Source organism: Aythya ferina (assembly GCF_964211825.1).
Source record: "Aythya ferina genome assembly, chromosome: 2".
Classification (NCBI taxonomy): Eukaryota; Metazoa; Chordata; class Aves; order Anseriformes; family Anatidae; genus Aythya; species Aythya ferina.
The window spans coordinates 58905033-58931934 of record NC_140297.1 but is presented as its reverse complement, the minus strand read 5'-3'; the positions used below and the strand labels follow the sequence as shown (position 1 = coordinate 58931934).

The 26902-nt window shown below is 39.0% G+C and overlaps 2 protein-coding genes and 1 long non-coding RNA gene across 5 annotated transcripts in view; 2 read left to right on the top strand and 1 right to left on the bottom strand.

Annotated features, from left to right (window-relative positions):
- The window catches only part of LOC311431843 (uncharacterized protein), a 305675-nt gene that overhangs the window by 253390 nt on the left and 25383 nt on the right, over positions 1–26902 (top strand). The gene's annotated exons all lie outside the window — the stretch shown is intronic.
- On the top strand, positions 7595–10431 carry LOC311431779. Its single transcript, XR_014689639.1, has 2 exons — positions 7595–9806; positions 10267–10431. It is a non-coding gene; the product is annotated as an uncharacterized lncRNA (long non-coding RNA).
- INHBA (inhibin subunit beta A) lies at positions 9401–25291 on the bottom strand. 2 transcript variants are annotated; one of them, XM_084509653.1, is made up of 3 exons: positions 25147–25291; positions 21899–22418; positions 9401–11336 (listed from the first exon to the last, which is right to left on the bottom strand). In XM_084509653.1, the coding sequence occupies exons 2-3, from the start codon at positions 22284–22286 to the stop codon at positions 10450–10452; spliced, it is 1275 nt and encodes a 424-aa protein (XP_084365779.1). In that variant the 5' UTR covers positions 22287–22418; positions 25147–25291; the 3' UTR covers positions 9401–10449. The 2 variants fall into 2 exon arrangements, with proteins under 2 accessions (XP_084365779.1, XP_084365778.1); XM_084509652.1 differs by lacking the exon at positions 25147–25291 and having other exon boundaries at positions 21899–22605.

The following is a 26902-nucleotide window of genomic DNA, read 5'->3' as shown; positions in this document are numbered from 1 at the left end:
CCTAATGTTCACTTTGCTTTTCTTACTGATTATAAAAAACATGTTATAACGCTCAAGTCTCCTACCTGAGGGGCAGCTCATTTCTGTACATGCAAGTCAGGATTGTTTCCTCCTACGTGTCATGCGTTACCTGTCTTGTTTTATCTTTATCAATGCTGAATTCCAGCTGCCGTTTTGTTATTTTGTGAAGTTCTTCAGCAATTTTTTGCAATCAGCCATGGCTATTTTAATTAACCTCATATGTCAGAAAACTCTGTCATCTGACTTTTTATCCTGTTTTTCAGAGTTTTAACTTCATAGCCCATACCTGAATGCAGAGCTGGACACTGATGACACCTCTCCATTTCTTTCATCTCTTCTCACAATAACTATTAATTGTATATGTTGCTTTCTTTATCCCGTGATGGGTTAATTTCTCCAGGAAATTTTAGTGAGGGTCTTTGTAAGTACTACTTGGAAAATTCAAGCTGACTATATCAATGTTATTCCTTGTTGATCACTTCAAGGAAATGTAACAGGTTTTCCATCAACAAAGCACACATTGACAGGTCCAGCATTTATCTTATTTTAACTTTTAACTCATTCTTAGCTTTTATGGATTTTGTAGAGTACTCAAATTATTTTTTAATTTTCTGTATTGTGTTTTTATAATTAATTTGCTGGCATTTCTATTGTTTTCTATTTTTCTCATTTAAATATGACTTTATCCTGCTGATCCACCACACTAGCTCTTCAGATCTTTTTTTCAATACTGTGCCTCTAATACAGTATCCTGAAATAGTCTGCAAGCTGCTTTGAAATCCCTTTTAGTTCCTTGAAGTTTTCATAGAGTTTTACAGCTTCTCTTCCTGAAATCAGACTCTGCTGCAGTGGAGGTAGGTAGATAGGAAGATGGACAAGTATGTTGTTTCTGTAACAGACATAGGTGTGGTATAGCTACAGTTTCAAAGTAATATTTTAGTAGTAGATTATTGAGCCAGGTTCTACATAGTAGTTTGCTGTTTCTCAAGTGGAGAAGCTGCTTGCTGAAGAGGTCCTTCGTGATAGCAAAAAATTTCATCTCTTCATCATGATCAGATGTGACAGTGACTGCACGGGAGTAACTGAAACCATCCCCATTAATATATTTATCCTCCCTGCAGTCCCTCTGCTCTTCCCCAGGTGCTGCAGACCTTCTTGGTACCATGCTGAGTGGTTGGCAGGGCAGGTCTGGTGCTGGGCTTTTTTTTGGGGGGCCTGGAGTTTCTTTTCATAGGGAATGTCTCTGAGTTGTTATAATTAACTTATCTGATTCCTCTCCTTCCTGCCCAGACGTGTGGGGGTGGTATAAAACTCCCGTGCTTGAGAATATTTTCTTAGGATATGGAAATGTGAATGGAGAAGTGAGGCTTGGAGTCTAAGCCTAGAGCCAATTTCTCCACAACAGCTGTGTGCAAATGACCAGGCTGTCCACTGAAAGCGTGAGAAAGGAGTAGGATTTGCACAAAAAGGTATGCATTTGAAAGCGTGACAAATTTGAACCTGATTCATACCAAGGTAATTTGCCAGTGCTGGGACAGGCCTGAATTGCTTCTGAAGGTTGGGTCATGTGTTAGAAATTAAAAATAAATAAATAAATAAATAAATCATAGTTTGATTTGTCACTTACTTACCAGTCTGTCTGTCTGGACTTCAGATAGGTTAGTGGCATTCCTTGCATTCTCAGAGTGGTAAAAGGAATGAGTGTATGATGCCTGAATGTGGTGCCACATCTTCTTCCTGCATTGCCCTACTTCTGAGGCTGGCATGACCCCAGGAAGGGTGCTATCAGTGAAGTGGGAGACACACAGCTTATCTGAGAAGAGCTAAGTAGATTTAAACCTTAAAATGGGTTTCTTACATAGAAATATCTAGTGCAACTACATTCTGTACGTAGAAAATTTTCTACCTCTACCCCAATTTAGGTTATCTTTTTTTCAAAGTTATGCAACTCTGATTGCTCTCATACACAGCTCATTACAGTGTCCATGTCATCTCCATCTTACTCTTTGCACTATAAAAGTGATTTTACTCAGTGATTTTACTGAAACAATAGGACTTCATTTTACTTTCAGCTAAGCTGTCCAGGTCTGCAATACCCTGCTGACTTCATTAAGATCAAGACCAGGACTATAAACTGCATCCTAATGCAGCTATAAGAGGCATTCTTGTGTACACAAAACTTGTGGAGGAGCAGCCTGCTCAAAAGCCCCTCAAGGGACCTCTGCCCTGCCAACTTTTCTCTGAATGTTCTTGTTTGAATAGAGCTGCTGTGTTGTTTTTGTCCACTGTTACATGAAATTGTGGAGACCATAACTGTGGTGATATACATTTCTATCTTCTCAAAGTCAGAGAAACTTTCTCGTGCAGTAGAGACTGGATGATTCAGATGTGTAAAATAATTGTTATACTGCTTCCTGATGTGGTGTTGTAATGTGTACAATGAATTTGCCACTGCATCTGTAAACTGCAGTATTGCTGTTCAAAGACAAAATAACCCCATTCCCTCTCAGCCCTCCTAAGGAAACGATGCATAGGTAGTGTCAATTCATGTGCAACTTCCTTCTAACCCTTCCACTTTAAGTGTTAGGAGTTGCTGGTTATCAGAAGGGAAAGGGAAACCTTGCCATTCAGTTAAATCTGTCCCACAGAGAGGATTTGGGATGTTCTAGCAGCTGATGATTTTTTGCGCTGTTTTTCCAGTCAGTGTAATTCCAACAAAGCTGATGAGTAGACAGTAGAAAGGTGATCAAATGGTGACAGTGTTTGAGATGACTAGATAACTCTTTTGAAACCAAGAAAGGCCCAGAGGTCTTAGCAGCTGGGTGTCAGGTATCTGCAAGCCAGTGGATTTGATCACCATAGTGATAACAGTGCCATATTTCTATCATCAGCGTAAGAGAGGATACTGAACCTGAGCCCTGGCAGTACTTTAAATCAGTCTGTGGTTGTATTTCAGGAAGACTACCAAAACACAGGCTTTGTTAGTCCTGTGCAAGCATGGAAAAACAATCATAAAATGCACTGAGACTAGCACAACAACTCAACAACCCAAGTAGCAACATGAAAATCTACCTCTAAGGTAGGAAATGCACACTGAGTAGACACTATCTGTGTATCTGTTTCACAAAATCATTTGGTGTTATCTGCCTTTGTCAGTATATTATTAGCATGGTCTAATTTGTTTAGGGCAGTTTTTTTGGCTTTAACAGATTGTTCAGCTCATGCAAAAGGCAGCTCTTAGCTCTCCACTGTTCTTTGAGCTGGGGCTTTTCAACAAGCGCATATAATACCAACAGTTCTCAATAGCATTCATAAACTAAAAAGAAAATCAAACAGCTGTGTAATGGAAAAAATCTGGATTACACCATCCAGTGTTGCACTTCATGTTGTGCCAGAGAAAGGATAACTTCCCATTTTACACCTGAAGTGTAAGCTTCATTTTTAACAGGTTAATAAGCTAGTGGATTGAATCAAATAGGCCTCATGATTTTATTTTATTGCTAGTGCAACTTCCAAAGCCAGTTGGGTTTGTCTTTGATGGCAATAATAATAATAGTGATCATAACAAAGGAACGAAAGCAAATATTCAATCATGTCTTAATTTTCTCTGAAACAAAAGCTTTCTGTAGTCATGATTGCACTGATTTATTGAAAACTTATTCTCAGTTAGAGGAAAGCAACTCACTTCTTCAGACTTTGCAGAATGGCTTTCAATGTCTGATTATTAAAAGGCCTGCTAATTGTGGTGGCCCATGCTTAAGCACCATGCAAGTAATCCATTTAAAGATCAACCTCAAGATTCTTGTTTCCTGATTCTCAGCCCACTGAAATATAGCAGGAGTCCATTTATCACCCTAGGAATGCAAAGACTGGTGAAAACCCCTCATAAGTATGCTTTAATTTCAAATATGAGAGTACTCAGATGATTTCTCACTCTGGCTGCCTGTGAACTGATCATAAATGAGTACATGTGAACTGACAGTTTTGCAATTTTGTCTGGGTAATGCAAATTCTCTTTTTGTCAGGGTAAGCATCTGATTCTGGGTTATTCAAGGGAATTGTGGTTATGGTAGCTGAACACCTAACAGCCTGCGGGCAGAGGGGAGCTGACACTGGCTGTGGCATTGATACTGTCTCTGTTTCCTAAGAAGGGAACAACCTAAAATTGCATTACATGTAGGACTGTGAGTCTGAATGCAGAGTTAGGATGGTGACACCAAACAGAAGGGCATCGCACTGCTTGATCCAAAGAGGCACCCACGTTTCACCTCTGGTATTTTCTGGTATTTCCCCAGGTCCCATCTATTTCCCAACCAGGAATGCATATTAAGGGACGATTACACAATGCTTGGTGAAACTCCCTTTATTTATTTCACTTGTGTTGTTGCTGTTGTTGTATAAGAAAGAGCAAAATAACAAAAAGAACAAAGTAAAATAAAATAGTAGCTAACCCAAACATTTTTAACACGTTGAAATCCTCTTTCAAATGCAAAGATGCTTGCTTGCTTGCTTTCTGTCCTTTCTTTGCACTGATTTGTACAAGCAATTTCTCGGTGAGCCAAATACATCTCTGGTGTAACTTCACTGAAGTCACCAGATTTACACTAGAGGTGGTTTTGGTCCTCTGTCCTGGGTAAATACAGTAGGAATAAATTGGTCACGCAGGCAGGGTGTCTGGCAGTAAGTGCACTGAGTGGTCCTGGCAAACCAATAAGAAAGATCTAAAATAGAAACCCCAAACATGTCTTTTATTTAACACAGGGCCTAAAAATCTACCGGGAGCTGCTGAATACTGCCCACTAACTGTACAAAGTATAGGTAGCATGCCTTCCAAATATCAAAATACCAGACGGAATGCTGTGAAAATAAATAACTTCTAATATAAACAAATGAGAACATATCAAACTGTTACCTCTTTAAACATAATGTAAATAAAAAAAATACCAGTCCTTCTACACAATAAATATTAAGAAACCATTGACATAGTTGAAATGTACTCATATAAATTAACAACTTTAATTACATTAGCCAAACAGACATTGGTTAAAGCACTGCATGTAGTATGCAAAATAATAATAATAACAATAATAATAATAATATCAACAACAAAACACAAAATGATAAAAACAAAATAGGCTTCATAATATCTTGGCTTTCATAATTTATATATATATATGTATATACATATATATATAGTTGTGTGTGTATATATATTGTAGATATATATAATATGTATATATATATACATATATATATATATCTTCAACCCATCGTCAATGTATTGTTTCTGAAAGTATTTAAATATAAAGAAACCCATTGAGAATTAACACAGATTCACCGTATCTCAAAAAATAAATAGCTATATAACCCAGAAGTGTTGTTTGTTTCTGCCTATCAAAATATTGATTATAATTGTTCATGAAAGGACAAATTACAGTTTTCATTACTCTAACTGAAAACCTTTTTACTCCACATGTAATGCTGTGAGAGCAGATGGGGAGTAAAGTTCTTCAGTGTCAGAAAGTTAGCATCTGATTCTTATACTGATACACAGTATTGACATGAGGTTTAACTTAATTACTAATTTCCATCACCTCTCTTCTACCTACGCTCCAGAAATAGATTCTGCTCACTTTATTCATGCTGATTGGTAACTTTCTAGGAAAGGAGACCCTCTGGAATCAACAGCATTGCTTACAGAGTAAGGCACTATACCATGAGTAACTATAGTCCATAAAAGTTCTCATTTTGCACATAAACATTACAGATGCCTAAACTTCTCTAATTCAGAGATATTGCTGCTAGCCTCTACATGGCCTTGTGATGTCACAGTTATATGAACCTGATGACTTGAAACTCAACTAAATACAAAAGAGTAGGTATTTATAACAGAGTCCTAGTTTGCAACAATGTGGTAAAAGGCTGTTTCTATTCAAGTCAATGACAAAACTCCCATTTCATTCAGTTCTGCAGTTTCAGGCCCTAGATCTGTATTCTGCTGTGACATGTAAGTGCAGAATAATTATAAGCATCTGTTAGCATTTCCTTTTGCTAAACCCCAAGAATACAAATACATTCAGCCCTCCCAAAGAAACATCTTAATGTGCACTTCTGGCAGTTTCTTAGGCCATGGATACAGTGAACATCTGACTTGAAGAGGGGGAAAGACCACTGAATGTCATCAGCTCTGAAACAAGAAGATTGTGGACGTACTAAACAAGTACATTTCTGTGATCAAATATATACTGAAAATACATTTTCAATATAAAAAGGAAATGGGTTATACAGAAAGGAATATGTTAGTAGTTAAAAGCTTTTTCTTTTTTTTTTCTTTTTGGTATAGTAGTACCTGAAGGGAGAAGTAATTTTTGAGACTGCATGCCCTTGAACAACTGTTTAAATATGGTAACAATTTCTAATGCTATTTTAAGTACATGCAGATTTAATTAAACCAAATTATCAGGGGTGGGGTGTTTTGCTGGAATCAGTCAGTCTTGATTAACATCCCAATTTCTTACTTTATTTTATCATATAGTTTTTCATTTCCCCCTGCTTTAAATAACTCTGACCACAAATCAAAACCCCATGACTGAATATAGAGATTGGAGGGAGAAACCTTTAAAATTTGTGAACAGTATAAACACACAAATGAAAGCTAAAAAGCAGGGCTTAGGAACAGTTACTTCTTGCTTTGAAAAACCTTCTTGTGTTTTTGATGTACCTATCATGCAACCCACTCACCACATGTAAAAATCCCCTTTTCTTTCCTCACTTGGAAATTCTCTCAGGCTAGTTTCACATTTTCCAGGGCCAGCCCCTGTGCACCACATAAAAGTTGGTATCAAACTCAGTATCAGACTTCTTTTTAAAGGCTCTGTCAGCTTTGACCAGGAAAACCAGGAGCCTAAACTTACCCTACTTACAGTCAATGGGAGTTTTGCCATTGTCGCTTTTGGGAAGGTGCTGGGATTTTAGGACTCCAATGCTCGTAATTAATCACACATGAGAATAATTTTAGCCAACATGAGCCATCTCACCTGCTTCCCTTGCCACTACATTCTGAGATCAACCATGATACAAGCAGCCCATTTTTGAACAATCAATTAAATTAAATATTGTTGGATATGGTGCCACTCATTCAAAATCTGTTCTCTCCCTTCACACTGCCTATAGCACAAGGATCCTGTGGTTCAGCCTGCCTTACCTTTAGTCATGTAAATAGTTTTACTACTCTTGTAAGATCTGTAGACATCAATGAGCCTGTGGACATAAGTAAGGGTAGATGGGCAATATGCATCTAATTTTAAGTCCAGGTCCAAAGTTCAGTGAAATAAAAGGTACTGTCCTTAGCTGTCACAGGCTATGTTCCTGCCACAGCAGTTCCAGAGCCTGGCCCTACTTCTAGAAAAATCAACAACAATTCTGCCACTTGCTTCAAATGAAGCAGGGTCAGGAACTTGATTTGTTTAAAATATAAAGATAGATTATTTGTGCATCTTCCCCCCCCCCCCCCCCCCCCCACTACCATTTGGTATCCCTCCCTTTCCCCAGGAAGAAAATACTAAAAAAAAAAATTAAAAATAAAATAAAATCTGCAATAATTTAAATCAGAAAGCCTTGATATTTTACAGAATACTTTAGTGACAAATTTAGTGTTCACCCAATTGTTACAATTTTTTAATCTTTTTTTTTTTTTGCAAACTGCAAACAAGTCTGTAAAAATGCATTGTATAAAAAGTACATAAATGTATAACCCATTAGCTGTACTATGCAATCTAAATACTGTGAAATAAATTAGATAGAAAACTTAGCTATAAGCATGTATGTTGATATCTATTCAACGGACAAAAGGGCTTTTTTTTTCTTTTCTTTCTTTTTTCTTTTTTTCCTTTTTTTCTTTTTAAATCTCTATCGATACATACATATACAGACACGCTCCCATGCACACATACATCTACACACACACAGACACAGAGCAAACCCACACACACACACAAACAGTTTTGGCTGACAAAAAATGAAGGCCCTGATTACACTGCTTAAACATGGTTCTCGCCATGAAGGTGCTAACACGCTATCCCTAGCCAATGTGACCGGGTTAAATTGTGCTATCTTTTTTTTTTTTTTTCTTCTTTTTTTTTCTTTTTTTAAACAGACTGTGCTCTCAGCAAGGTGGGGAGCCATGTTAGTGCTGCTTTCTGTGAGACACATTTTGAAGCCCTTCCTGTCAGAAGGCAGCTAACAGGGGCTTGGTCCTGCAAACCTGTCAGAGTCTGAAGATTCAGGCTCAGGGTTATCAAACTCAGTGTAAACAGGGCCTAAAGGTTTCTCCCATTCCTTCTTCTCATCTCCCCCTACCCAAAGACACACACTGTAACTTTAACATTCTTTTAAATACGACAGCGATAGAATTTTTTTTTTAAACCTATCTACCTATGCCGTATGGGTTGGACCCTTCAGGTTAGGTGTTGACACTGAAAATTAGGTTTTACAGGTAACGCGCAAACCCATTAAGAGTTGTCGTGCTAGAGGGTGGTGGTTGAGATGGCCAGCCTTTTGTTTAAGATTGCGTTTCAAACAGAAATCCTACCACAACTGCCATTTTCTTTGTATTTGCAGGGGTGATGGTGGGCATGGCCCAAAGCTGCTTGCAATTTTACATCAATATTTTCTAAGTGTACACCAGCACTTTAGGTTCTTCTCACACAAATACCATTTTGAACGCTCATGCTTGTTAGTAACAAACAAGCTTTTAACATACTGTGCTTTGCATACAAACATTCATTGTTTTAAGAACATTAAAGTGAAGCCAGAAGTGCTTATACCTTGTGTATACATACATATATACATACAGAAATATATATACATATATATATGTATGTCCCTTGTATAAAGTTGTTTCCCAATGATGCACAGTTGCTGTGCATCAGGGATAAGTCTTGTGTTGCATATGCAAAACAAGTACAGTTATGGACCTTGGATTCAAACAACTTGGATACACATCCCAGGGCTTTTGAGGGCTTTCTTCAAATTACAATTTTCTGTTTAGGGCAGAATTTGAATTTAACTGGTTAGCAGATATACTAGCCTGAATGTAATCAACCCACTGACCCTTAATTCAAACCATAACTTATTACAGGTGAATGGTACCAACCACAAACAGACTTTTTAGAGGCTCGCACAAGTGTCTTTGGTGTATGTGTCTATTCAGTTTAAGGTACAAAATAATAATAATAATAATAAAAATAAAAATAGCTATTTTGTGTGCTGTAGCAGTTCTTGTATAGCTCACAATAAGTGCAGCTCTCAACCCCTCCCACACCCAACCACCCTCCCTTGCAAATGTTTGTTAAATAAGGATTAGACAGGTCAGACACCATTGTAGTGCAAATAGTAAACGATTAAAAATTTTTTTTACAAAATATAGAAATGTTTGGCTCCAGTATCTGGACAAACATATTCCTTTCAAGTATCTCTCACTGAAGATTTTTTTTTAAACAAGTTACTTCCATTTAAAAAAAAAGTCTTTCTTTTTTTTTTCTTTTTTTTTTTCTTTCTCTTGCAGGTAAACAGTTTCAAACCAACTAGGTTGCATAGTTCTAACGTTGTAAGCACCTTTACAATATGTAACTTTTATTCTTTCATTCACTCTTTTTAATCATTTTTCTTCATTTTTCTTTTCTTTTTTCTTTTTTTTTTTTTTTGTAAATGTAGTGCAGAAGATGAAGGTGTATACACCTGCACAATATTGTCTCTTTACCAATGTAAGTATATGTAAGTGTGTAGTGTCTGTATGTATAAAGGTATGTATATAAATACATAGCCACATATATATCCACACAAACACTACACACCTACTCAGTTCGTTGGTAAATTTTGGGGGAAAGTGCCAGTGAATGTAGTGTTCATACACATGGCTTTTCAAGGAATTTCAATGACATTTTGGACTTTGTCCAAACTGCTGCAGGTTAGATGAGCTGCTACCATGGCTTGAACTGATGGGTAGCTAGGGGAGGGAACATAATTCCCCTAGTAATAGCTAATGCTTAACATACTATCTAATAAGATAAGGAGCATACTGAAAGGAAGGGGAAATCCCCAACCCATACCGTCATTCAAACGTATCTCATTCAAGCCTGGGATCATGAAGCTTTCTTCCTCTTTATAGCTGTAGTCTTTTCTGATCCTCAATATGTCTTTTTCTATTTATTATTTTTACTTTCCCCTCTTTTTTTGTGTGTGTAGTTGTGGTTTTTTTGTTGTTTTTTTTTGTTTGTTTGTTTGTTTTCATTTGCTTGTTCTTGTTTTTATTTCAGATGATTGTTTCGTTCAAAAAGGCTTTTATACCATGTCAGGTCTTTCCTCTTCTTGGGCTTTTAAAACGTTCTCTTCTCAACATAAAAAGAAGAGTCTTGTGCACATATGTGTCTATGAACAGCCACACTCCTCCACAATCATATTCTGTATATCTTTCTTGATGATGTTCTGGCCATCGTCATAGTAGAGCATGGACATGGGCCGCAGCTTGGTGGGCACACAACATGACTTGAGGTTGGCAAAGGGGCTATGGCCCCGCATGCGGTAATGGTTGATGACAGTGGAGTGGAAAGATAATGACGAACCAGATGTGCCTGCTATATGGCTGGGGCACTCTCCTTCGCAGTAGTTGGCATGATAACCTGTAGGTGCAATGATCCAGTCACTCCATCCTATGTCTTTGAAGCTGACAAAGAACTGCTTCTTGCAGCAGATGTTGACTTTGCCATCACACTCCAGGCCTCGTCTCCGCCGCCTGTGCTGACGGTCCTCTGAGTGCCGGGCAATCATCATCAGGAAGGGCCGGTGTGATTGCTCCTTCTCCTCTTCTCCTGGGACTTCTCCAGCATCCTTTTCTTTCCCCTCCCCGTCATCTTCCTTTTTCTTCTTCTTGCCCAGTAGCACCAGGCTTGCCCCAGTCTCTTGGCACAGGTCACAGGCAATCCGCACATCCAAAGAATTCTTGCCTTGGTCCAGGAGTCTCTGGACACTGCTGGAGACAGGAAAGATGTGCCAAGTGCTCTTTCGAGTGTCCACTGCCTTTTCTGAAATCAGAGTCTCACTCCTTTCACCTTTCAGCCCTCCATCCTCCATATCTTCTGCTCCTTCAGAGTTGCCTTTTGGCTGCCGCTGCTGTTGAAACAGGCGGATGGTGACTTTTGTCCTGCTGCGGTTGGCCTTGGAGACCTTCAGGAAGAGCCACACTTCAGCATGTTCCACCACTGATAACTCACTGCCTTCCTTGGAAATCTCAAAGTGCAATGTTTTCTTGGGTGTGCCTGATTTGGTAAATGAAAATAGACAGGAAGAGCTAGTTAGTACGTCAGTTTGCATTCTGTTAAAGAGATCTTATTGTCATTGCAGACATGGAGTTCCCTAGGTTTCCTGTTTTGCTCTTTACATTCTTATGATTCTTCTGTTCTAACCTTTCTTCACCTAATCCCCTTCTCAGATGCTTTTGTGAAAATTCTTTAGAAAACTACTTGTTTGTCTGTTGCTTTCCAGTACCATATTTTAACACTGCCAGTAATGTATTATAAGCTTTTTGTTATAGCAATCATATCTTTATGCTCATTTATGCATTTATGCAATGCATGGCAAATAAGCATCAGTAGCTGCTAAGAGTTCACTTCCTAGAGTTGCCTTTGTGATCACTATTAACTGAAAGGCAGAAATGAGTTTGTGACGACAGTCCATGACTATGTGTATCATACACATTCAAATCTGAGCCTAATAGCTAAGGTTGGGGAGTGAGTTCTTTGGAAATGAGGTGGGAATGAGGTCTGTCCTTTCTCCCTCTGTAAAACACCATTCTTCGTGTGCATTTTAAAATGAGTTGTAAATGTCAGTTGTCTCAAAAACAAAGAAATACTAACACATAAGCCTAAGCTTTCAGAGGGGTTGCAGAGCTTTATTGTAAAGAATTGCAGAACTGCAGCAGGCAGACTCTTCATCCTGTGAGATGTTAGCTGTAAATCCTGTTCTTAATTTAACACACTGTACTCGCTGTGATTATAGTAATGGTGAATACACTGAAAAAATGTGCTAAAGAACTGTATAATTATGAGGATGGTTCTCTGGCATAATTGTATCAACTTGCTGAGATGTCATGATGATGATTATGATGGTGAGGGGGTGTTTCTCTGATACAGAGCTCATATCCCTGGCAGAAGTTGGAATGAATAATGAGGGCTGTTTAATGATTTGATCACTGGAGCATGAAAAAGTTAAGAGAGAATGAATTTGCTGTGGGGAAGGGGTATTATTTTTTAAAAGAGGTCCTTTTCTATTTTCTTGACAAACGAAAAGTCCCCACTGGCATCTTTTGTTCTTTCTCAGGATGGAGGCCAGGAGTCACAGATTTGAAATGCACAGATATCTGACCTTAGTTGACAGACACAATATTCATAATTACCAGTTTGTCACTGATATTATTCTTGAAGTACCCACAGCTGTTGACCTGGTTCTCTGTGCAATAATTCTGCTTGTCAGGGAAGCAGAATTTTGCACCCTGAAAAGGGTGAGTGGTGAAGAAAACTGAAGTGGTAGGAAGCATACAGGAAAAACTGCTCTTGTGGAAGTCTCCTCCTTGCTTCCCATTGCCTCTGAATTCCACTTAACATGACTTTCCTGACTATCTTACCACTCCTGGTTTCTAAATTCTGTACACAGGCTGTATTGCCCTTTGAGCTACCTGTTGCTTCCCCCTCTGTGAAGTCCTGGCACTGACATTCAGCTTTCCCTGGTGGCATTCCCAGGTCAAAGAGACAGACATGTCTGAATTACTGTGGCCAAAAGGCGCAGTGTTTTGTTTTTGTTTTCCCTCTAAGTGAGAGTGTGAAATTGTAGACTTTAACTGTCACTGAGATAGGAAAACACATGGTTTGTGTTAACTGCTTCTCACAGACTTTGCTGATGCCTGTCTCCAAAGCAAGCTCCATTAATTTCTAAGAGAGCTATGTGAACCCGTGGGACTGTACCTTAGAAAAGGAAGTGGATTATAGAAAAGACAGGGCAAACTGACCAGTACTGTGGGGAGTGGCAGAGTTACTGTTTTTCTAGTATTTTTTAAATGAGAGTCATTCAATAATGACTGAAGGCTAACACCAGTTTTTCCATTCTGGAAGTGAAACCCTGGCTAAGCTGCCAGCTATGTTGGAGCAGAGGGTAGTTGATAGGCATTAATCCCTCACTGGCCTGGGTTTCAGAGCATGAGGAGGTGTACAGTGACATTCTTCCAATCCGAAGGAAACCTGGTCCAGGAGGCTGGCTGCATACTATGTAGGGATGTTATGGAGACCGTGCTCTATCAGACTGGTTACTTCTAAGGTCTTTGAGGACTTCTGATACAGCCTGCACCTTCAACCCCCTGACCCTGTCTCACAAACTTATACCATGTTCCTGAGGTACTAGGCTGGACACAGACAGCAGTTCTGGTGCTAGGAGGGATCCTGTGAATGAGCAGATCAGCAGTGCTGGACATGGACATGGAAAACTGGCTCCATTGTGTGCTCTGAAGAGAGCAGCTGGGGTGTGCAGCCCTGGCCTGACTGGGGAAGAAGCTGTGTGGCCCTTAAGACCAGAAAAGCTGGGCAGCTCTGTGTTACAGAATAACTTAAAGCTGTTAAGTGTTAATGCATGGTATTTCACATTCTGTTATTTCCATTCCAGTGGGAACTGAAAATAGTTATGAAGTGACATATCTCCAACAGTAAATATTCATATTACTTTATGCACTGGCCCGGAAGTGTACCCATGCAACCACTCTTTTTGACAGATATTACATGAAAGAAACAAGATCTCAAGAACTCTGATAATTGTTTTTTCATATGCTCCTGTATGTGTGGAAGTTGATTTTTTCCTCATTACTAAAGATATGAGAAAGCAAAAGTACAGGAGTACATCTGCGTTGCTTTTTTTCACTGGAGAAAAGTGAGTTAGAGCAAGGTAGCATATGACCCGTCCTTATGCAGCTATAACAGCTTCCCTGTAGGTTGTTGTTGTACTGGATATTAATGTTAGCTACATTTTCACACACAAATGGTCAATTCAGCTTATAAACAAGATGCAGGAAGCTTATATGAGACTAATATTCCTGCATGACACAAAATACTGAGTCCTCAAACCGACATAACTAATAAGAGGTTTTAAAACAATTTAAAAAATCATTCCCTTTTTCAGATCCTTTTTAGAAGGAAACTGGAATGGTGCAAGGCTGGGGATAAAAAGCATGCTTTTATATTAGGAAAAAAATGAGCTTTTCTGAATTTTCTCCACATTCACAATTGGTGTGTTGTGATCATCCAGCACAAACGATATGAATGCTGCAATCTTTGCAAGGTTAATTATGCTCAGACCAGCTCATTTTGAAATTGGGTTTTGGCCTGGGCTAGTACTGAACTGCGATCTCTGGATCGGGCTTATGATGATTACACATTCACTTTATAACAGGATCTTTATATTTCCAAAAGGTTCTGTGCTACGATAAAATACATTCTTCAGGTTTTCCGAGACAAAATTCTGCTGTATTTCATTTTCTCCATGTTTTGCTTAGGGATTTAGCAGTCTTTCCTTTCTGGTCTGAGTTAACGACCTCATTCAAGCTCTTAGAAATACATGCTGTTCATCTAACTGAAATTATAAGAGGAGACATCCCTGCATGTTCGGGGTAATATCACTTCCATAATTACACTCCGTTTATCCCTTTGTCCTGACTTCTCATCTGCCACAACTGATTTGCAAGGGTCTTTTTTTCATTTCTAATCATCCTGCTCCTCCTGCCTGACTCCTGTGGAAAGACCCACAGCACAACAGTGGCAATGCCTTCATCACTTCAGTGCTCATACAAACAGCAACAGCAACAGGCTGGATTGTTATCGTGGCAGAAAGAGGCTGGAAAAGGAGATGAGGGATTACTTTGGCCCCCTTTGATTGGTTTTCCTCATCTCCCCTTCCAACAGCCTTGGAGAGGCCACTTCTCTGCTTTGCTGCTAGGCAGAAGTCCCTTCCAGGAAAAGGGCTGGGACGCCGAGAGAACCCTCTAGCAGGGACATGGCAAACGCCATGAAAAATGGTTAAAAATATAAGCCCTATAAAGTAGTGCATATATGGTAAAAGGTTTAATGGAGGGAGTTACTGAATGGAAAGGAAGCATAGCATCGGTATACACAGCACGAGAGTTTGCTCGTATCTGTTTTTCTCTTCAGTGGTGCTCGCACACCCTTTTAGGACAGAAACCTGAACCTGCCCACACAGGTGCCCTGCTCTCTGCCTCCAGAAGGGCTCATGCAAAGGATTCTGCCCACTGCCTGGTAAAGGACAGCATGGAGGGCTGGCACGGCCCAGGCCCTGAGGCTCAGGGTCCCTCCGGGCTGCAGCTGCGCAGCCAAAGCTCATTGATTTGCAATTTGCGGCCTGCTTCAAGATCAGGCCCCGTTAGTTCAAGCTATGTGCACATACCAGAGAGGGCTTAAGCTATACAGTTAAGAGGATTTTTATTTTTATTTTTTTAATAAAATGCTAACATACTTAAAATGACGTCCCTCCCCAACCATATGCTGTTAAATGATTAAGACTGATTTTTTTCAGAATGAAAGTGATTATGCTTCCTGACTTATCATGTGACTTATTCTTAATTTCTCTTAATACGCAGTATTTAAATTTTCCATTCAGAAATGCTCACTGATTAAGAAGGTGCTGTTACTTTAAATTTCCATTCTTCACCACTGCTTAATTTTGAACCGTTTTTACGTTATACTGTAAGTGAACTGTTTTTCCATACAAAGCAAGCTTTTTTTTCCTTTTTTAGTTGCTAACTTTACTACTGCCTATGTTTAGATTTGGGGGAATTTGTGCTGCGTGCCAATCTGTAATTACATTCAAAAGCATCCTTCTCTTCACTTCTCATTTCCGTTCCCCAGGAGACAGAAAAAAAAAAAAAATAGGTTACTAGAAAGGTTCCTCTAAAGAGAGCAAAGAGAAGAGCATGGTTATTGAGAGATAATTGCTCAAAATGTTTACTAATGAGTGACCACTAGAGTTAGATGAATTGTTCACAGGGCAGAATTTATTCAGTGAATTTAGCACTGTTATCGTCTGGCAATTATCCCCTGGGCAGACTGATTATTACAAATGTGTTATTACTGCGATTAGGCAGTGGCTATTTCTGTGAATACATTTCAGCTTATGAATCACTGACAAACGATTTATTCTAACTATTCACCACCCCACGTATGTGACTGGTCATCTGGGTTGCACAGTTTTGTTTCTGCTCCCTGACTGGGTGACGGCTGCCTCTTGAAAAAGGAGGATGAATTATGACAGAAATAACAAACACCTTATCTCTATGTTCAAATCCTCTTTACTGCCAGCAAAATGGGATTTTTGTTGTGAGAGAAAAAAAAAAAAAAAAACTATTTCCCAAGCATTTGTAGGGGGGGGAAATAAAATAAAAAAGCAGCAACAAACTTATTTAAATACCTTTTCTTGAAAAATTAACCCAAAGGGGCACTGACAAGGTCACTCAGAATGTGAAATAATTTGGTTCTAGTGAACCTTGACTGTCCCCTGCCATTTTGTCAGGAGAGAAGCACTTTACATCCACAACCTAGAGTTCCTTCCAAATTGAAAGCCCTTCCCCCACATGGCCTTAAATATTTAGAAACAAAAAAGGTGTTTGTTTGGATGTGTTTGTTGTTTTTTGTTTGTTTGTTTTTTGTTTTGTTTTGTTTTTGTTTTGTTACTTGAGTTTTGCATTCACATCTAAAATAGCTCAAGGAAAGCTTAGGGTCACTTTCACCAATAGCATATTTCAAGATACAAATAATACCAAGTCTTTGTCTTTCACAAAAGAGATATTATTTTTTTAACATACTTTTAATACTTTAAGTTCTAAAATTAAGTGGATCAAAAGCTGTCACTGTTTTAATTACAATACTTGATTCCTGTGCAGTAAGGCCCAAATAGCAAGTATACTGAAATGAATAGCAAAACTTCCAATTACTTTCAGAAGACTGACGTTCAGTCCAAAATTATATCTTGCAAAACTCAGCTGCGTGACATGAGATTGCCTTTTCACACTCATATAGATAGAAGTAGATAGTAGGACTGCCCAGCATGAATCTGTGCAGGAATGTACACATGAGCAGTGTAGGTATATCCTGCACACAAGAGGGCACATGAAGGCACATACTTACAAGCAAGAATCTATCCACATTACAATGTTGCAGGTACAGCTGCATGGGTCTATAAGCCTGCCTCCTCTGGCATACCCATGTCTCTAGACATACATCTGCTTATACATGCATACAAACAAATGCATATCCATATATTTCCAGCTAGATTTGCATATCAAACTGAATGCATGACTACCCACAGAGGGACACATACAGTACTTTCTGTCCCTCTCTCTCTCAGGTATCTTTTTATAAACTGGTTCCCACCTTCTCAGATTCGTGTGTGCTTTCTCAAATTGTTCTCAAAGCAACCAATCTCCTTGAATTCTCACATTTTGTTACAATGAAACAGATTAATTCAGAATGGCTTTCTTCTTCTGGAAGTAACTTGCTTTCATTTGCTAAACTTCAAATCTTCAATAAAGTATGCCAAAGCCAAGGAGAAAGAAAAAAAATAAAAAAATGCAACACCAAAACCGGGGAGAAATAGGCTTGTTTTCTGAAAGCCAAGGAGACTGCATTAGAAAAAAAGATGTGAGAAAATCAGCTCAGATGATGATTCATGGTCACATTTCTCAGTATCTTGTAAAAAATAATAATGATCATTTCTGATTCCAGATACCCAGAACTTCCAGCATCCATCAGTTTATCAGTTTTATCTTTTTCCCCTTTGCCTATTTCCTTCCACTGCATTTTTTTTAACTTAGAGTCTTCCACTCCAGTGAATCTCTGTCTTTTAAATGACCGAGAAGAGAGAAACAAGAGCTCCACTCAGAGAAGCTACAGATAAGCATAAAGATCTCTGGGATTCAGGATTCAATTAGGTAAAATAGAAGCTTGCAGGAAGGTTGCCTTGCACGGAGTAAAAAGCCTTTGGAGTGTGCCCTCTCGTGGCCATTCTTTATTCAGCACAGATATTCATACCATTAAATCCATTTCCTTTCAAAAGAAAATTGATGAAATTATTTAAACAGTCATAAGCGGCCCATCCTTTTCCTCCTCCTGAGCTGCCAGACTGGCTATATAAGAGTAGGCATCATGCTAAGAAAAGGTGTGAGTGTGTACATACACATATCTACTTATAAAAAAAGTTGGTATCACCTGATCAAGCCAGTTCACCTTGAATTCAGTAGGAAGGGAGACAGAAAGGTAAAAGCAGTGTAAACAGCCGTGACACTTGTTGTGGTTTTGTGTGCATGTGTGTTGGTTGTTTTTTTTGTTTTTTTTTTTTTTTTTTTTTTTTTTTGGGTCTGTTTGTTTTTTCCCCTCTGTTTTTCCCCTTCTCCTAATGATAAGCCTTTGGATTAGTATTTCTACCCAGAAATTCCCATTGCCTTCTCAGGTGCTGACGTTAGCAACCCATTTCATTGGTAGTTTAGTTGCCAGGATCAAATTCACTTGGAAAAATCCCAGATCTGCCTAATAAGCTATCTACTTAAAATAATGAACAAGTTAGTAGCCAAACATATTTTATGAGCAATCGCTATCTCAGTTACAGAACCTGTTGGATTTTCTCGTCATGAATGTATATGATCCCTCTCCTCAAAAGACAATTTTTAAGTCCTTGAAATAACCCACAGAGCTCTGGCACAGCTACCCTCCTAGCAGAACTAATCGAGGTTAGTAATCTTAGTTTGATATGCAAGTAGAAAATCACTTTCGTGTTTTACTTGTAAAACTGCCAAAGGACAGTAGGGTGCATTTGTAAACTTTTGCCCAATACTCATGGTCATTAGTTTTGCAAAGATTTGCCTGGATTTGTTAGCTGTGAAAACTAACTGCCAACTATTTTGCTGATTTCCTGGACGTAACTACACCTGTGCTTCAAACATATTCCCTGCATTTAGTTTCCCCTCTAACTGTCTGTAGCCTATGCTTGCTTGAATTTTGGTCTCTTATAAAAGAGCAGTCTCAAGCCAGAGCCACGTGCACAGGGCACTGTTTGTTCATTCACTCCATTTCATTGTATGTCTGAGGATACGGCTGATGAAGGATGGAAATACTAGGGTTTTTTTATGAAGGCAAGTAGTAAATGTGGCTTCTGAAAGGTAAAGGGAATGGCTGGTTTATGTCAAGTCATACCCAAAGGAGCAAAAAGCCTGAAGTATTATTTCTCTTTCCATAGACATTTATTTGATACAATGTGAGATGTTTCCACTCATTTTCATTGATTTCCTATTCTCCTCTTTTGAGACAGAGTGAGTTTCACATTAAAAGCAAAAAGAATATTAACCTGACTGTGAGAGTAACATGTTCATTCTCCTGCTTGGTGCTTTAAACTTATCCATACTCCTCTCAGTTACTACAGACCAAATGTTGGGGACTGTCCATGTGGCTATATTCTGTTCCTGTCTTTTTTTTTTTTTTTTTTCCTTTTAATTTCTACCCAGCGTGTCGTTTGCCTTCTTTTTGCCTCAATTTCCTCAACAGGAAAAATAATACTGCTTTAATATTTGACACACAATACCGCTGGTGCAGGAGTGGAAGAGAGCCCAGGTGAAGTTTATTCATGTGTTGCAGCACTGGCACCTGTAAAGCATGGTGGATCCACCAGTGTTAGCAAGACAACATCTACGAGCAGCTCCAGGTGAAAAATATATGTATCAGCAGTTGGAAGTCCACAGACTGGAGTCAACGTTTCCATTATAAGCCCAAATGCTGGAACACAGTTTCTGGGTTGCTGAGACCTCCTCCCAAATAAAAACCTGTCAGATATGGGATGCAGGGCTGGAGCAATTCTCCTGCCTCAGTTTCCAGGATGGGCTTAGGTAGAGGAGAGAGCAGGGAAGAAATTGCACGAGTACACAGCTTGTGCCCAGGGCATGCGGCCGCGCAGCTCCATAGCATAAGTCTTCTTCAATTAATTTGGTTAGCAGTGGTAGGACAACGCTATGTAAATCAAAGTAAGTGACGTGCTAGTATTGGGTATTTTATAGCGGGGGATCAGTGGCTGGACTATTGGCCAGTGTGTGGGCCATGGCACGATTTTCACTGCTCACGTGAGCCCAAGAGCCAATGGCTTCAGGAGTTGCCATTGGAGGGTGTCATACTGAATAGGCATATATCAAATTCCAAATTCCTTTGTGTCAGAGCTCAGGAGAGACAATAATGTGTTTACAAATGATTGGGACTCACACAGTGAAGAGAAACCACTGTTCATGCCATATGTGTTTCACAGTGCTCAGAGCGAGCTGCTGAATACCAGGTGGGGAATCCGACTCGTAGATCGACTAGGGATTTCATTGCATTTAAAAACTCATTTCTGAACTAAGGTTGATCCACTCCTGCTTCTCAGGACCACTGGCATTGACATCTGCCTGCTTTCTGAAGTGGGGGTGGGATGAAAAAAACTGAAGAGCCCGCACTTGCATACTGACGGGACTGATAATGTGTGTATTGACAAGGACGCCAAAGGCAAGGGCTCCTTGTACAGTTGGAAATCGGACAGCTAGCAGGAATGTCTGCTCTTAAAAGCATGCACACTTCTTGTGCATGGCTTCCCTGCAAACAGAACATCTGAGTCAACAGGTTTTCAGGACTGGAAACTCTGAGTGTTGTCTTAATTGTTTATACTGCTGCAGCAAACTTTTAAACAAAAATGCTTGGTGTTCCTTTGCATACTTTGCCTACCATATGCTGTACCAAACAAAACAATGACATTCTTTTAAAACCGTCTTGGCAACAGGAAAAATGCTTTGGCTAGACAGCATCATAAAAAGTTGCTGTTAGTTAGATGATAGAGTTATTGCAAGATATTGACACTGTTGCATGTATAAACATACTTGCACATACAAACAGATATACATGCACATACATATACATTGAATTACAGTGAGTTCTGGTCCTATTCATGTAGGAACAAGACAGTAAACTACAACTTTAGAGTGGTTTCCTATAGGCAGTTGATGTGAGCCTGAAGCTATTAGTTAAAAAATATCAATATTCTTAGCTCTTACTACATAACAGTTAGGGAAAACAGCGCTTTAAGAGTTCAAAATGCAACCTTGATAGGGTGCATTTTTTTGGCAGGAGAGGTTTAGGAGCAGAATCTTTTTTCCAGTATGCAGAAGCCTGTATTACAAATTGGATCAGCTACAGCAACTTGTCCAGTTCTATTGAAGTCATCTGACAATCCCTGCAACTCTTTACTGCCGAAGATGCTGTGTTAAATTAGAAAACAAAAATGCCCTCTCACTTCTAAAAGTTAAAGCTGCTTCCTCAGATTTTATAACTTCCACTATATTTTTTACAAGAAAGGGCAGTTTCTCAAGTAGTTTGCAGATCACTTTCTGTCTTTAGAAAGTCCCCAAAAGGCTTCAGCCCTTTTTGTTTCACCATCAGCCCTGTGATCAACTACTTTAGTGCAAGTACTCTGGCTTCACAAGCAGTTTGGAGGACCCCTTTGCAGCCTGACTTTCTGCTCAAGATTGGTTAAAGAGCTTCCTCCCTGTGTGGCTGCCTGTGCTTAGCAAGTGTAATCTGTAGCCAAGACTAAGTCAGAGAAATCAAATTCCTTCAGAGACCTCCCCCCCCACAACCCATTCCTCCTTCTCCCTTCCCCCAGGTCTCATCCCACAACCTTGGAGAAAACAGTACTGCTGAGGAGAAGAAGTTAATTGCAGTTCTGGCAAGCAGGCTATTTTACTGTTTTGTTTTTAAGTACTCACCTGATTCCGCAAAAGTGATGATTTCTGAGGTTTGCTCCACAACTTCATTCATTTCAGCTCTTCTTCCAACATCATCCTCTATTTCCACATAGCCATCCTCTCCCACCTTCCCCACGTGGAGTTTCTTGATGGCATTTAAAAGTGCTGCCTTGGGCACCGGCTGGGTGATATTAGGTCTGTCCCTCAAGTGCAACATGTTGAGTATGTGCTTCTTTACTGCTTCCACCATCTCAGGCTGTGAGCTGGGCACATCCTTCGAGAGCGTGGCAAGGGCACATGATGGACAGTCAGTGACTGAACTGTGCCCCTCGGATCCTGGGGTTGGGGAACTCCTCACTATAATCCAGCAAAGCACCAACAAAAATCCTCTCTTCCAAAGCAAAGGCATCCTGGCAGCAAAAGTTGTTGTGATTCCCTTTTTAAAAGGCCCTGCTTTTCCTCCCCCTTCACGCACAGTTTTTTTGGGGCTGGTTTGTTTGTTTGTTTGTTTGTTTGTTTTTCCTTCTCTTCAGCAAATTCTCTGGAACAAGAACCAAAAGTTTTCTGTGAAGTTTTGTTTGCAGGTTCCCTCTCTGAATGCAATAAGTGCTGTAGATGTTTGTGGCTGTCAGGGAGAAGAGTTCTGACTCTGTCTCAGAGTAGGAGAGAGACACAGAGAGAGGGAGAGAGAGGGAGAGGACGGATTGGCCTAAAGTGAGTGAGTGAATGGGAGAGGGAGGGAGTTTTGTCTGTGAGTAAAGGCTATGATTAGGAAGGGGGAGGAACAGGCAGGCTGGCTTCCTTATGCTCATTGCTCCCCTAACACACACCTCTCTTCAAATATCACTACTCGGGTTTTCTGCCCTCCCCCCTTTCTAAAATCTCTTTTAATTCCTGTAAATTTACTCTCTTTTTTTTACAGTTTGACCCTCCTGGCTCCCTCCTGGCCGTCATCTTCCCCCCCACCCCCACCCTTTTTTCTTTCTTTCTTTTTTTCTTTTCCTTTTTTTTTTTTTTTGTTTGTTTGTTTGTTTGTTTTATTCCTTCAACAGTATCACTGGCTTAACTAAACAGAGGAAACATGAATGAATGAAAAGAGTGAAACCTTTTATTAATGAGCACCTTGCTCTTGTCCTGTCTGGTATTGTTAGGGATAGCAGGAGATCTTAAATAGCTTGCGAACAAGAGGGCGCTGAGGGCAGGGGCTGAGAGTCTGTTGGGCAGAATGTTATTCTGCCTTGAGTAGAAGAGAAAAGATCTTTTCTACTCACTTGTAAATGCTGGAGGTTATCAACACTGGCAAGAGATCTGACGGGAGCAAAATAACACTGTTGTTTGGAGGGCTATATAATACATGATCCGCTCTCCAGCTGCAGTACATGGTCAGGCACTGAGAACCTAAGCCGGAGTTGGTACGGCACATATCGGTGACATGCTAAGGTACTGCCCTGGCACCAGAAATATCCCTGCTTCTATGCTAGTCTGTGCCTAGAAGTTCTCAGGCAGATATATTTAGGTTTGGGGTTAATCAAGTAATGTCTGAAAAATGCTTTGAAGATGGAAAGTGTTACATGTCATCTGGCCAAATCATACTTGCTCCTGACTCAGGCAAATCCCTCATCGATGCCAATAATAATTCTGTCTGAGTGAGGGCTGAGTAAGATCTTCTACATTTGGCCCATTGTTATTAGAAGTCACTTTTTGTTTCATTCATTTAAATGACACAATCATAATATTAGAATAAGATATCACGAATAAAACACAGTTGAAAAACCTGCTAGGACCCAGAGTTTCAGCCGCTGTTGGTAGACCCTTGGCATTTTATACTGACAAGGGTTTTGCCCAGCAGTAGAAAGGCATTTGCTCTGTTACTGTCATGACTTCGTATCACCTTTATGTTCTGCAGCATCTCTGTTCTGTTCCTTACCTAGCAAGGGTGAAGCTAGTAAACTCCCTCATGTTTGGACGTGGTTACAGAAAATGAGAACGTTAAAAGCTGATGGAGTTTAACTTTTGAGTTTTTTCTGCACCAGACTAACTTTTGCTAATTTTCTTAGAGCCTTTTTTAGTAATAGCCCTCTTTCTTTTCCTTCCTTTCATACTCTCTCTCTCACGCACTTCTGCCTTCTTCTCAGGTGTGGTTACCTCCTACCCAGAAAATATTCCACTTTCACTATATTACCATCAACCATTGTATTTTAGTGGAAAGGAGTAATTTATAAATATAAGCATTGTAAGGTCTCTAGTTTCCATGAGATGATTACAGACACATGGGCTGAGAGACAGGCATGGGATTATAGTTAAATGAAACATACAGAAGTAACTGAACAATCAACCAAAGTTTTACAAATGTTATATATTGCAAGTCCTTTTCAATTAAGGTCTTTTATAAGTCTTTCACTGTTATAAGGCATCCACAGTACACCCTCATCTGTGTTTTACCGACCTCAGTTGCTATACTGTTATATACTGTTACACTTACGGGTCTGTCAGCATTATAAACCCTGCAGCCATTCTTATAAACACATCTTTGTAACACAAACCTCGCTATAATACATCTAAATTTCTTGGATCTCATGAACAGCCCAAAGTCTGTTGTAATTATATGAAGTCTGAAAGTCAGCTTGAAATAGAACTAAAAGTTTAATTGGATGAAAAAATAATTTCAGATGAAAATATGCATTCATGATTAGATGTACTAACAGATGACATAATTAAAGGGGTTATTTATAGTTCTAATATAGCACCTATCCCAACAGTGTCTGATGAAAAGTAAGGGATAGGCATATTTCAGTTTAAAAGACAGATAAGTATGTTTGGGTTCTTGTTGTGAGGTGTACATTGCTTGCCATATATAACAGGTACACTTATCACAGACAATCTATTACATATAAGTATAGCATATTATACTTGCATGCCATGGTGATGACAGATTTAACATTAAAGCATAACTTTTCAAAAAGCATTGTTTTCTAAAAGCGAGTCTGCTAGTACCACAGATAGATAGTTCATTAGTACTTACATACATACCTATATATATATATATATATATATATATATATATATATATATATATATATGTTCATGTCTAAAAATACATAGTGTTTGGATAAATATAGAAATGATGGTTCAGATTCTTTCCATAAAATTACCTGAGCTGCAAAGCTCTGTATATACATTCATTAAATATATCTGTAACAATATGCAACAGCATGCACATGAATTAAAAGTTTTAGTTTTAAAAGAAAAAAGCTGGTTTAAAGTTTTACCTCTCTAGTCCTCACTCTCAGAAGGAGACTGCTGTATTGTGCATTAAGAACTGCTGAAGTTCCTCTTTGTGGTACTTATAATGCGAAGCTTTATACTGTACTTCTCATGTGTACACTCACATATAGTGTCTGTCAAAAGTAAGTGGGCCGGATCAGTGTGCTGGATTGGTTAATCGTGTTACATCAGCAATTGACTGTTTTTCCTGTATGAGACATACTTCTGGTAATTATCTAATGGAAACTCCTAATTGTCTAGCATGACAAAATATCATGAATTCAACTTGTAGTGGTGATCTCTATCCATTTAAAGAATAGAACCTAAAATGAGACTGAAAGCAAACATTATGAGTCAGGAAGACACACTCCAACTTGTTTTATTGCATAGCTAGATATAGATATTACTAGATGTAGATATCACTGATTTAGTTCAAATACAGTATTTGCCAGATACTTAATTAATAGTTAGCAAATCGTTTTAGTCTTCTATCATGCTGAGGATATATCAGATAATCTATCTACAAATTTGGATTACTTTCAAATTCAGGAAAATGCATTTGATTAAGAATCCTTTTGCAGAGGATATATTTTTTAGCTCAATCTTTGTATAAATGTATCCTTCTGTTAACTTAGGGATAGTTTTAAAGCTCTCCAAAACTGAGCTATATTGCTCATGTCCGAGTCTCAGAGCTCCTTGACATGCAGTTTGTGTCACTATTAAAAACTCTTTAGACACAAAAATAAGTGACAATGAATGACAGTTTTTCTTTTTTCTTTTTTTTTTTTTTTTTTTTTTTTCCTTAGGTATGACTTTAACTCCTGTGAAATAAAATCAACTTACATTTTCGTTTCAGTTTATAGTAGTGAAACTCAAAAATAACTATGGCTATTAGGCAGTACGTAATTAATATATATATAAGGTCAAAAGTAAAGCCAAAATCAATCTCTTTTCTTAAACACACATAATAGCTGGCTTTATGTGGTACCGTTTATGACAAATGGCATGATCATGCAGTCTTTACTCATTCAAAACACCCACTGATTACCAGAAAATCCCCATCCTTCAGATTTTTTTTTTGGCCTGAATCGTACTTATAATTGTATTTTTATGTCCTGTTGGTAATGTAAATTTAATCTGTCTTGGAATATGGCTGCATCAGGCAAGAAAGATTTAAAATTTTCAACTTACAGTGATACCAGGGAGTCTTTAGAGCAGCACTGATTCAGACTGAAGTATGTTCAGTATTCACACAACAGCTTTGGTAGAATGAGCAAAAAATCAGGAGTTAATGGGAAACATATGACCAGATAGGTTGTTTTGTTTCCCAGGTTTAATATGCATATAATAAGTTTTCAGGCTTTAACTTGCTGTGGATTGAAGCCTTTTGAAACAGGTTTCAGTAGCTTTCCTGCAGCCTGACATTGGTGGTTCCAGTTGTTACAAAGAACATTTTATTTTTATTTTTTCCCTTCAAGGACAGCGAGAGAGGCATGCTTGAAGAAACAAATAGTGAGTGTGCGTGCACATACCTACTTCTTTATAGGGCAATATCTTTAATGGGGATCCTAAAACCAAGTTGTGGCAGAGGACTTTTCCAGCACAGAACTGTGTTTTTTTTCAGGACCAAACTGAATTTGGTTTTAGCTGGCATCCTAAGCCCCTTTGAAATTAGTTACATACTGGTAGCGCAGTGACTGTTGTGATTTGGCAGCCGACAAGCGCTCAGCAAGAGATCTTGTACTGCGCTGGTTTTACAGA